Genomic DNA, 12,221 nt, shown 5'->3' with positions numbered 1-12,221 from the left:
TTCTTGGTCAAATAGCCCTTACACAGCCTGGAGGTGTGTTTGGGGTCATTGTCCTGTTGAAAAATAAATGATTGTCCAACTAAACGCAAACCGGATGGGATGGCATGTCGCTGCAGGATGCTGTGGTAGCCATGCTGGTTCAGTATGCCTTCAATTTTGAATAAATCCCCAACAGTGTCACCAGCAAAGCACCCCCACACCATCACACCTCCTCCTCCATGCTTCACGGTGGGAACCAGGCATGTAGAATCCATCCGTTCACCTTTTCTGCGTCGCACAAAGACACAGCGGTTGGAACCAAAGATCTGAAATTTGGACTCATCAGACCAAAGCACAGATTTCCACTGGTCTAATGTCCATTCCTTGTGTTTCTTGGCCCAAACAAATCTTTTCTGCTTGTTGCCTCTCCTTAGCAGTGGTTTCCTAGCAGCTATTTGACCATGAAGGCCTGATTTGCGCAGTCTCCTCTTAACAGTTGTTCTAGAGATGTGTCTGCTGCTAGAACTCTGTGTGGCATTCATCTGGTCTCTAATCTGAGCTGCTGTTAACTTGCGATTTCTGAGGCTGGTGATTCGGATTAATTTATCCTCAGCAGCAGAGGTGACTCTTGATCTTCCTTTCCTGGGGTGGTCCTCATGTGAGCCAGTTTCGTTGTAGCGCTTGATGGTTTTTGCGACTGCACTTGTGGACACATTCATAGTTTTCGCAATTTTCCGGACTGACTGACCTTCATTTCTTAAAGTAATGATGGCCACTCGTTTCTCTTTACTTAGCTGATTGGTTCTTGCCATAATATGAATTCTAACAGTTGTCCAATAGGGCTGTCGGCTGTGTGTCAACCTGACTTCTGCACAACACAACTGAAGGTCCCAACTGCAAGAAATTCCACTAATTAACCCTGACAAGGCACACCTCTGAAGTGAAAACCATTTCAGGTGACTACCTCATGAAGCTCATTGAGAGAACACCAAGGGTTTGCAGCGCTATCAAAAAAGCAAAGGGTGGCTACTTTGAAGAAACTAGAATATAAGACATGTTTTCAGTTATTTCACACTTTTTTGTTAAGTACATAATTCCATATGTGTTCATTCATAGTTTTGATGCCTTCAGTGGGAATCTACAATATTAATAGTCATGAAAATAAAGAAAACGCATTGAATGAGAAGGTGTGTCCAAACTTTTGGCCTGTACTGTATATATGACACACTCTGAAAGAGATGCTGCATATATAAGATATTTGCTGTTTGAAACTCAAATTCTCAATATGATTGCTGACAATAATGTTACGCAAGCAGCAAATACTACACTTATTCTAAGAAATTTAGTTACATGTGGTTTTCATCTTAAAATGATTTAAACTGAGTAAGTAGAATAAAGCTTGTGATTATATTTTTGAATGAAACCTTTAATGCATTGTAGTTGTCGGTTTATTCTATGAGTAAAAACGCATCATGTCATTCATATGTTTAAATCTTAAAAACATGAAGTGAAAACCACTGGTTATTCAGCAGAACAGAACAGCTTTTCCTGGGAAAATAGATGGGCCTTGCTTGAAGAGTTGAAATGGTATATTGGTCTCTCTCTAGTATGAATTTGTTTTTGTAGGCAGTTTTCTTTTTGAAGAATGCCATCTAATTCTTAGTGTGCTAGTAGATTGTGTGTTTTTGATGATGACATGCATGTGAAGCTTAAATTTGCTGAGGCCATGTGGTGCTCTGATTTGACATGATAATGATAGATTTAATTCCTTGCTATTTTAAAATCTGATTCACTGACGCAAATGTTTTTGCTACGTCCCTCATTTTGAGTACCTAACTGTCAACCAAAAATGTCTCATTTTAAACTCAGACTTGTTCATGGGCAGTTTTGTGGAGATGTATGTGTCCCTGGGTATAATGTTATTGTGGGTTTTTCCCCCCATCAGCCTAAGATTCTGCGTCCAGCACTACTTCCTGGAGAGGAGCTGGTGTTGGAGGGGTTGCGGGTGCTTCTGGACCCTGACGGCAGAGAAGAAGCCACCGGGGGCCTACTGGGGGGCCCACACATCCTGCCAGCAGAGGGAGCTCTTTTTCTCACCACATATCGCATCATCTTCAAAGGCATCCCCCATGATCCACTGGGTAAATACTGACCCACAGCAACATTAGCTTTTAAGTTTCAATGAAGTAAAAAAAAAAAGAAAATTTATTTGCCAGCTAATTTACAATGTTAATATGTTTTTCTTAATCAAAAAATCTATTCAAAAATTTATTCGACATAAAATGCCATTTTTTCTTGGTCAACAGAAATTTTCAACTAATATTTCTGATCATGTTACCATAAATTAAGTCAACAACACCCAGGAACAACAGCACCCCGTTATGACTAAAAACAATCGACTTTACCCTGGTAAACCATCATCACCATTAAAGTTCTTGGCAGCAGGAGTCGCCTACTGGCCTAGGGGTTAAGGAGCCAACCAAGAACCAAACTTAAGCTAGACCTTTGTTGCATGTCATTCCGCATCCCTCTCTTTCTCTCTCCCCTCGTTTCCTGACACCTGCCTACAGTGAACAAAAGAACAGAAAACAATAATTAGCAGGTGCTTTAGTGTGTTGTGTCAGGAAGATGCTGCAGCGATCATATCAGTAATGCAATGCTGGTCTTTGTGCCTGTTTGTGTCCAGTGGGGGAGCAGGCAGTGATCAGGGCTTTCCCAGTGTCCACGCTGACCAAAGAAAAGAAGATAAGCATCCAAAACCAGCTGCAGCAGAACATGCAGGAAGGCCTGCAGCTCCGCTCTGCGTCATTTCAGGTAAACAGTGAAACAGACAACAAGCTCAGGGTTGTCCAGTATGGACACAAGTTGCCAAAGATGTTATGTTTTATTTAATGTGATTCTCTGACATTTTAGATGACAGTGAGGCGCCGAAATAAAAAAAAAAATAAAAAAACAACTCATAGCAATGGCGATGTAGCATGTAGCATGTATTAGCATCTGTGGTTCTGTTTCTCAGATATTAAATTCATATTGTTATGTTAACTTTTTTAATTTTCTTAATTAACTGGGCCGCCAGAGGATTTACAAACTGGAGAATCTCATAAATAAGCAGCAACACTTGAAATTATAATTAAAATTCAGTGTGGGAAATCTTTTAGAAACCCCATGTCTTGTGTTTCATAACATGAGCTTGTTTCTTAGAGTCAGAAGAAAAGCAATTCTCAGCCAAGCATGTGTTTTTAGTCTTTAGATGTACTGCTGTAAAAGTTTTTATGGTTCATTCCTATCTTTTTACTAACACAGATGATGAAAGTGGCCATGTTCTTGGGGTGTAGGTCAGTTGACATTTGCGGACGTTTTTTGTGGACAGTTTTGTTGAGCTTCCACATTCACTGGAATCTGTGTGTGTGGGTGTTTTGTGGAAATTATACATGGGCTGTTTTACCAATATTGTGTTGAAGAAGATGTGGAAGTTCCAGATCTGCACACTTAAGCAAATGTTTTGGGTTAAAACAGTGAGGAATACTAGCAGTGATAAACAGACATCTCTGACAAATTGAGATGCTCCCTACATTTAAAGATGGCTTCAACACATGTTGCTTGGTTTGGACAGAATTAGAAATAGTGTGTAAATATGAAATGTTGTCTCTGAATTTTTGCCTGTGTTGTTAAATGATCATTTTGACTGATGTATCTTTTAGTTGATAAAAGTGGCTTTTGATGAGGAAGTGAACTCAGAGACAGTTGAGATCTTCAGGAAGCACCTTCAGAGGATCCGCTACCCACAATCCATCTTCAGCTCCTTTGCATTTGCTGCAGGACAAACAGCACCTCAGCTAATCCTTCCAAAGCAAAAAGAGAGGAACACTGGGTTCAGGTTTGTGGCGCAGTGTACATCACTGAATGCACATTTCATGTTTGAATTATTAGTGAAATATTAGTGTTCATAAATACATGCCTCAACAGTTTTCTTCTCTGGAAATGTTGAGAAATCCTTTTGTTTTGTTGCTCAAGCTGCCAACAGTAACTTTTGTCTACTCTCTCCTCCTCACAGAACACTGTCCAAAACTATTGTCAAGGGAGCAAAGAGGGCCGGAAAGATCACCATGGGCCGTGGTAGCCAGAGCACACTGAAGAAGAACGACAGAGGCAGCAGAATGACATGGCATGAAGATGATGACATTTCAAGTGAGAGAAATGACACATTGACACTTGATCATGTGAAGGGAGAAAAAGAGACTGAAGAAAGGGTAAAAGCTTCAAAATAGCACTTCAGCTTTGCATGTGTGTTTCAGTATCAGACGATGGTGAGCCGCCCCCCAGCAGCACATTGCGAGCATCGGAGAAGTCCACCATGGAGCAGCTTGTGGAGCAGTCCTGTTTCCGTGACTACCAGCGTCTGGGCTTCGGCACCGTCACCGCCAGCTCGTCCCGCTCCAAATCAGGGGAACAGTTCAGAATCACAGCCGTGAACAGACTCTACTCTCTCTGCCGCAGGTACACCACCTCGCTGCCAGTGAAATAGCTTTAGCTGCAGCGGTGCGGCTACATTCATCAGTTCAGAAACCTGCTGATCTGTGCTGATTCCACTAATCATAGCAGAGGAGTACTAAGGATATTAGTTTACAGGATTTGTAGCCCTCCCGGAAACTTTGTAAGCTTCAGTATCTCTAGAGGCCAGTTGGGGAGTCCTGCTTTACCTGGCAGACACATTTTTGACTTCTGTATTGAGACAACAAGATTCAAATCCTGCCTGTTATACAAAAATCTGTGTATGAACAGATTGCATTGCAGTGGCTTATTGAGGATAGACATTAGTTTTCATAAAACTTGTGTGTTTGTGATTTCTGTTCTGTCTGTCTTTGTCAGTTACCCGGGGCTGCTGGTGGTTCCTCAGGCAGTACAGGACAGCAGTTTACACAAAGTGGCCCGCTGCTACAGACACAACCGTCTGCCTGTTGTGTGTTGGAAACATCCCCGCACCAAAGCCGTTCTGCTCCGCTCAGGAGGTTTCCACAGCAAGAGTGTGGTGGGGTTGTTCAAGTCACAGAACCCCTCCTCAACAGGTGTGAATGCACAACAGTTTTTATTATATTAACTTAGTGAGAGGCACCACTGTTGCTGGAAAACATTCATTAAAATTAGTAATGTTGATTACTTTTTTTCTGCATTCACTACCTCGTGAAGTGAGTTTGAACTGATCGGATTTTCTACTGATCTGAATTCTACTGTTTCAGCAGCTCTGCCTCTGAAATATGTTTTTTCTATAATACACTGGATCTGTGATCTGTAACTTGTCATTTTTTTTAAGTAGTGGTAATCATTTTCTGTCTAAATAAAGTGTTGTCCTCTGCCTTTAGCCCCTGCCTCATCCTCAGATTCATCCAGTAGTCTTGAACAAGAGAAGTACCTGCAAGCCATCCTGGACTCTATCCCTGTCTACTTCAAAATGAATGGGAACAACACCTTGTCCAACCGCTCCCTCATTGGCCTTTCACCAGGTATTCTCTAACACTAACACACTGCACACTGTATGTTCAGATTCTGTTTTTATTTACTTGGTGAATGAATATCACTGTCATCTCTGCTACTTGACTATTTCGATCTGCCTCTAGGATTGTTTGGATTTTTAGATTTGATACATAGATATGAATATAAGATTCATGTGCTATGTAAGTTTCTTTTAGATCTTATTAATAATGATTCCCTAACATATAAGCATTAAACTACACTAAACCATTGAGCCTGATAATGGAACACCTAAATGGCATGCAGCCATCAGTGTTTTCAATTAAACATGTATTTGACAAGTCCAAGTGTTGGGCATGAGAAAGGTCTGTTAAAACCAAACTGGGTAGAAAGCTTTGTTGCCCTGAGGTTAGTCTCTCAGGCTGTAGCTATGCTTTTCCCTCTTCACAATGATTGTCTGATCCAAACCCAAACTATGACTTATACATAAACATATTTAATGCTAATTTGGCTGGTATTACATAGTGTAAATGTATCAAATTAGTATTAAATTAGGGTACAACCACCTTGAATGATGGATTTTACCTGAATTGAGACATCCATGTCGGCATGCTTGTCAGACTCTATTACTTATCGGCAGAGCATTCAGAAGAATACAAGATTCCTAGCTGTAATTACAACTTGACATTGATAGTATTTATTTTCATGTCAAAAACTGCTAAATACAATTACTTCCATATGACGTCCATAACACATCATGAGACTAATCATAACTTCATATAATATCAAAAACATAACTTTCTGCAGAGTCTGCAGGGAGTCACTAACAAGTGCCTGTGAGGTTTACTATGGGAATTTAGTTCCTTCAAACCAAATCTACGTCACCTGACTCCCATGCTCCTACCTGACCTGAATTTGCTGTGTGATGGCCTTGGCTCTGCCGTGGGAAAAACTTAGTTTGTTTGCAAAGGACAAGGGGCCATGTAGAGTTCATTTCTTCTGATAAAGAGAAAAACTGCAGATTTGCACTCTTCAGTTTTATTTTTGTTCACTCCAGCTCTGTATTTTCAATGGAATTGTTGTTTTTCCTTTTTTGTTTGCTCTGGTCAGCAGTTATTTTTCACCTACTTATCTTTAAGTGTGTGTGTGTGTGTTTGTGTTTGTGTGTGTGTGTGTGTGTGTGTGTGTGTGTGTGTGTGTGTGTGTGTGTGCGCGCGCGCGCGCACGCGCGCGTGCGTGCGTGCGTGCGTGCGTGACGGAGAGAGAGAGGGAGAGACTCCACGGAAGAAATACTGTATCTGAATACTTGGAAGGAAATTTGTACAATAAAGGGTTATGTAAGAATCACAGGACAACCTGGGGTCACTGTCCAGCCCATCCATCTCCTCTGACACCCCCGTGAATGTTTTGTCTTCAGGCAGTGAAAGGAGGACATCCAGGATACCAAAGATGGCTCCTGTCCATTTAGACATCCCATTCTCAAACAGCTTTACCAGAGGAGGTGAGTGTTTTCCTCTGTTTCCTACTCAACACAGCATGTGTCCTCCTACTGCCTGGTAAAATATAATATACCAGTACTGTCATCTATAGACTACAGTAATGAATGTTTTAACATCATCCAGTCACTTCAGGGAAAGGTTACATGGCGGATCTATACATTTAATCACAGTACTTTATCGAGGCTGTGAATTGTTTTTGCCAGCGCTCCTGGTTTTCCAGATTTTCTTCCCCTTTCTCTTTTGTCCATCTTGGTCACATATTCCCTCATTTTTCTCCTGTTATAAAACCCATTTTAGAAATGTGAATGAATGTGTCACCACAGCCGTTAAGGTGCTAAAATCACACAACTTCAGATGGAGAACCTCAGAAGACAAAAGTATGCAATTAAATTACAGACATCCTGAAGGGAGGAGTTTCTTTCCCAGATAGTAGTGAAAGAGTTTTCTTCTTGTAAAAGATAGATATTGTTTGATTTTACTTTGAAAATGTGTGAGCCATAACCAACTGTATAGGCCAAGATTACTTAATGTCCAAATTAAATGGCAAATGTTAATAGTGATATTAATTTTGTTAATATAGAACTTAATCTATAATACATGAAAGATGAAGATGCAGAATGTTATTTCTGCAGTTATAATACCATGAATATAATGATTGTTTTGAAAAAAATAATGGTAATCATAGGCATACAGTACACGAATTGTTTTAGTATTGGCGAGAAAGAGTGACAAAAAAAAAAAAACTCTAAATACAGCACAATTTGTACATGGTGGTTTGTCTGTGTGACAATCTGTAGCTTACTGTATAGCTGTACATGTGTACAATATACACTTTATCAAAAATCTATTTTTTATATGAAGTTTACAGATTTAGATCTTGTGACAGCCACATTAACCTTTTGTAATTGTAACCTGTAGTGTTCCCGGCAAATGAGCATTACAGCAAATGTAATCTCCCAGATAAGAAACCTAATGACCTGTTAAGATGACACATCTTGACTGTGTAAATTGGAATGTGAAAGTCTTTGAGGAAGCCAGTCACTGGTTCAGATGAAGGTCAAAGCTGAAACCATTTCTTAAATTGACTCTGTCAAATACTGTCAAAAGGATGACACCCCCCTTTAAATTATTTGTAACATGAGTGTTTCTTTTTGAATCATATTTACCTGGAATGTGTTACAAATGAAGATGAAGAGAGAAATTCCCTGGGGATGTAGTATGGACATAGCCCCATGGCTAACAGTTTAATGTCTTAGGCTGTAGCAATGCTCCATTGTGTCCGCCTGAGCTGTCAATGGTAGCGATATGATCCAGAGTATCTTCCTGTAGCCGTGTCTCTTTGAAACACATAACTACACTCACCAAAGTCCATCTGATTCCTCATTAGGGCCGCTAGCTTGTCCATCCTAATTGTCCAGTGATCTGATGTTGCCGATGACGATAGAAAAGAGATACGCTCTTCAACATCAGTCTCTGTTGTCCGGACCCAACTCTCTTCCCTCGTCCCTTCATTCCCCCACTGCATCTTAAATGTATCTTCCTCCTGATTTCTAAGGGGGTATCTGGTGTCCTGGTCACCATGCCGGCTCAAAAAGATCCCATGGTGGAAAAACAGACCGATACTCCCTGTACTCGCATGTTTAGAGAGGGCGCAGCTTAAATACGTTGAAAATCTGAAGAAGAAAGAAAGGAAAAGAACAACTACAGCTACAGAGTAACAAAGTCCAACTCTAGTAATACAGTCAACGTCTGTTCACATGTCTCCACCTAAGGATAGAACAATTGATAAGCATGCTGTGACTCCAGCCTGGTGCAGGGTGGTGCAATCTGGCTCTTTGTCTTCACACCATCACTCATAGTCATGGACAAACATATTCATGCATGCTGTGACAATCATTCTCTTGAATTGTGGACTAGTCCAATCTTTGACCCTCATCTGTATAACTCTGCATTTGCATGACTTTTTCTGTGGTCTGAAGTGGCTAGTAAGGTAGGTGGTGATGTCCCTATGATGTTGACATGATTTATTTTTTTCATTGCCCCTCTCTCTGTCCTCATCCTCTCTCTACTTCTTGTACAAAACCACCCCCAGTGCTTCAGTACAGAGATAAACTATTCACTCACTCAAACCAAAAACCTGCCAGTAAGGAGAGAATCCACCATCAAGGTATAGTTAAACTGTCTCTTTCCACGACCAGTCCTCTTATAGTGCTCCTCTTCTTTCTAACACATACTCCAAGACTCATCCTTTTTCCTCTTGCTAACCTACACAAGTGCTCACTAACCAAGTCACGACTACACCGCACCGTGCTGCAAACCCCTTACAAAGACCTTGTACTAATCATTGCTGACTTTGTGGGAGCTCTTCTGGGAGCCGTGGTTTTTCACAAACCAAAGTGGCTGCTCTAATGTGGCTGTTTCCATTGTTAATGTGTTGGCACAGCAGGGCTAACTGTAGTCAGTTGAGAGCCAGGTTCAGATTGAGGAGGAAACAAAGCTGTTTGTCATGGCAGACAAGTCATGAATCACACACAGTGTGGCTCCTCACGTCGTGGTCTTTAATATAATGAAAACAGCTTGAGTATTCTGTAAATGTGACTCAAAAGGATTCATTTCAAATGAGTGTGTGATGACTTATGATGACAGGTTCATAATACCATCAGGTGTGGTGTAAGGTGTAAACAGTTACATTGTTGATCATATCTGTGAAACGTATTAGCAACAGCTTTTGAAACTGATCCAATTTCAGTATATACCGGAGTTATGACTCCCAAGGATTTCAAGATATCAATTGTATTTGAGTCCATTTGGTCAGAGGCTCTTCTATAACTGCCCTGTTTGTAAAAGCTGACATTAGTTGCAGTTTGACAACCACACAAGTTCAATTCAAAAGGGTTGAGGCAATGATTGTGAAAAATCATGTCCTTCCTGACAGTGATTTATGCTGTTTGGATGGTATTGCATGCTGGTTTTCAGAGAAATTGCTTCTAGACTTGTTGACTTGCTAAAAAATTCCAACAACTTCTGCTTCTAATATCTCAACACACCCGATTCACAGAGGGGACTGCTTTGTTGGTGGACTGAAAGAATGAAGGTGTTTACATAATCCCTGGTGTACTGCTGTGCATGTAAACGTAGTCCGCATGTCATGTGTTGTTCATCATTCAGTCTTAGATTGTTTGACAGCATGTGTACATCAGTGGCATTTGAACAGGCCGGCTCCTGCGTGTGTGTGACTTTTGTTTGCATCTATGTGTTTGCAGGCATGTGGGCCAGCCTGCGCTCCAGCAGCAGACTCAGCCAGCACCCACTGGCAGTAGACGTGGGCGCCAGACTAGCAGGGAAGGATCTGGCGCCCCCTGCAGTGAGCACCAGTCTGCAGGCTCAGCTCCTCAAACACCAAGCTGCCCTCTACATCTTTGGAGAAAAGTCACATTTAAGGGTGAGAATGAAATAAAGCTGCTCTCTGTTGGCTGAGAGGATATTTTATCATGGATTTTTTTAAGTATGCTGTTGTAATTGTGCCTTAAGGGGACACCTGCATAATAAGTTTCAATCCAATGCAACTCTTCTGCTATAAAGTAAACTTTTATGACGCCCATATTGTTCATAACATTATAATAATGTTATAATAATTTTTTGGCACTGTCATTGAGATGCTAATTCAGTTGCATGTTTTTGCAGTTATAGTTAGTGATGGTGTTGTTCTGGACTCTTTATAATAATATTATAAAGAGGAGGTCTAGACCTGCTCTATTTGGAAAGTGCCTTGAGATAACGTATGTTGTGAACTGGCGCTATACAAATAAAAATTGACTTGACTTGACTTGACCTTTAGCTATAAGTAATAATAATAATATATGCAGTAATAAACATAAACGTGAATCTACACATTTCCAATTATGTCAGCAAAAATGAAACATAAACTAAAGGTAGAATTTATGGTAGAGCTGATGTATTTGATAGCAACAGATTGGTTAGTGGGACTTGGACATCACAATATGTGTGAAGTTCAGAATCCATACTAGCACCAAGCGAAGTAAAACAACACTATTGTATTACAAAAAGCTATTTTACTGGTGTGTTAAGGACACTTTCTATTGAGGAATAATTGGGTTGTTTTAGAATACAACTGTGAAGAAATTAAGAAATTTAAAATGCTCCAACGTGTGGCATCAGGTCTGTATATTTAATACATAATAAGTTGTAATTTATTCCACATAATACATGCATGCATTTCCATATCTGATGATTGATTATGTTTGTGTTTAAAGTTATATGCAAACAAATGTGTAGTAACTCATTAAGTTACCTTATATATTTTAATAATCACATATCAACAGCCATAAAGTGGCTTAGTTTTAAGTTCAGTTTTCTCAGTGTGCTAGTACATAAAATCATATCAGTAAAATAAGTGGTAAACTGAGTCACTACTGTGTCACTTAGTGTACTGGAAGTAGTGTGAGTAGGAGTATCTGAGTGTGCAGTTTTCCAAAAGCATTTTCATCATTGCCACTAAGGCAGTTGTTACACATCAGTTGTACTTTGCACAGTGTTTTATCCACAGTGTCCCGAGTCGATGGTTACGATCCACATTCCTTCAAGCGGATTTTGATCAAAAAAAACAAAACAAACTTAAATGCCACTGGAATGCGATATCTCAGTAACGCCTCGAGGGAATTTCTTCAAACGTTCACTTTGGATGAGCTGATTAGAATTTGGGGGTCAAAGGTCATTGGGACCTCACAAATGATGAGGTGATGACATTTTATATCCAAATGGTGAAAGGTCAACTTCACTGTGACATCATAATATTCTGCAAAAGTATCATATTGATGACTACATTTCTTGTAACTTTGCTGGTTGGCGGAGGCATACAACTGGAGCGGTATTAATGTTTAAAAGATTTGTCTCATCCACTGCTGGCTCTCTGTTTTGACAGGGTCTCAGAGTGGACTCCTCTCTGAACTGTGAACTGGTGCCAGTGGAGTTTGCAGACACGCGGCAGGTGAAAGCTGCACTTAAAAAGCTGCTGAGGGCTTGCGCTCCTAGTGCCACTTCGTCCGACTCGGAGGACTCCTTCCTTAAAGCCTTGGAAGACTCTGAATGGATCCTGCAGGTGACAAAACACACACAAACAACACTGTATTTCTCCTTCGCAGTGACTCAGAGTCAGCTTTTTAGTGTGTGAGAACGACCCAGCAGTCCACTCTTCCTGCTCATCCTGTGTATCAGATTCACATAATGGATAAATCCACTCTGAAGCCAGTTTCC

At 40.5% G+C, this 12,221-nt stretch overlaps 1 protein-coding gene across 2 annotated transcripts in view; it reads left to right on the top strand.

Annotated features, from left to right (window-relative positions):
• Positions 1 to 12,221, top strand: part of sbf2 (SET binding factor 2) — a 92,824-nt gene that overhangs the window by 69,576 nt on the left and 11,027 nt on the right. The window contains exons 22-32 of one of the 2 annotated variants that reach the window (XM_023410833.2): positions 1,925 to 2,120; positions 2,666 to 2,793; positions 3,681 to 3,856; positions 4,034 to 4,167; positions 4,275 to 4,476; positions 4,849 to 5,045; positions 5,340 to 5,480; positions 6,866 to 6,949; positions 9,040 to 9,114; positions 10,211 to 10,389; positions 11,890 to 12,066. In XM_023410833.2, the coding sequence (XP_023266601.1) occupies positions 1,925 to 2,120; positions 2,666 to 2,793; positions 3,681 to 3,856; positions 4,034 to 4,167; positions 4,275 to 4,476; positions 4,849 to 5,045; positions 5,340 to 5,480; positions 6,866 to 6,949; positions 9,040 to 9,114; positions 10,211 to 10,389; positions 11,890 to 12,066 (1,689 nt within the window). The remainder of the gene's footprint in view (positions 1 to 1,924; positions 2,121 to 2,665; positions 2,794 to 3,680; positions 3,857 to 4,033; positions 4,168 to 4,274; positions 4,477 to 4,848; positions 5,046 to 5,339; positions 5,481 to 6,865; positions 6,950 to 9,039; positions 9,115 to 10,210; positions 10,390 to 11,889; positions 12,067 to 12,221) is intronic. The other variant, XM_023410834.2, reaches the window with a different exon arrangement.

The sequence above is a fragment of the Seriola lalandi genome, unplaced genomic scaffold (genome assembly GCF_002814215.2).
Source record: "Seriola lalandi dorsalis isolate HSWRI2012SDOR001 ecotype SW California unplaced genomic scaffold, Sedor1 jcf7180002054440, whole genome shotgun sequence".
In the NCBI taxonomy this organism is placed as follows: Eukaryota; Metazoa; Chordata; class Actinopteri; order Carangiformes; family Carangidae; genus Seriola; species Seriola lalandi.
The sequence above is the reverse complement of the archived record's forward strand: the minus strand, read 5'-3'. Positions and strand labels throughout refer to the sequence as shown.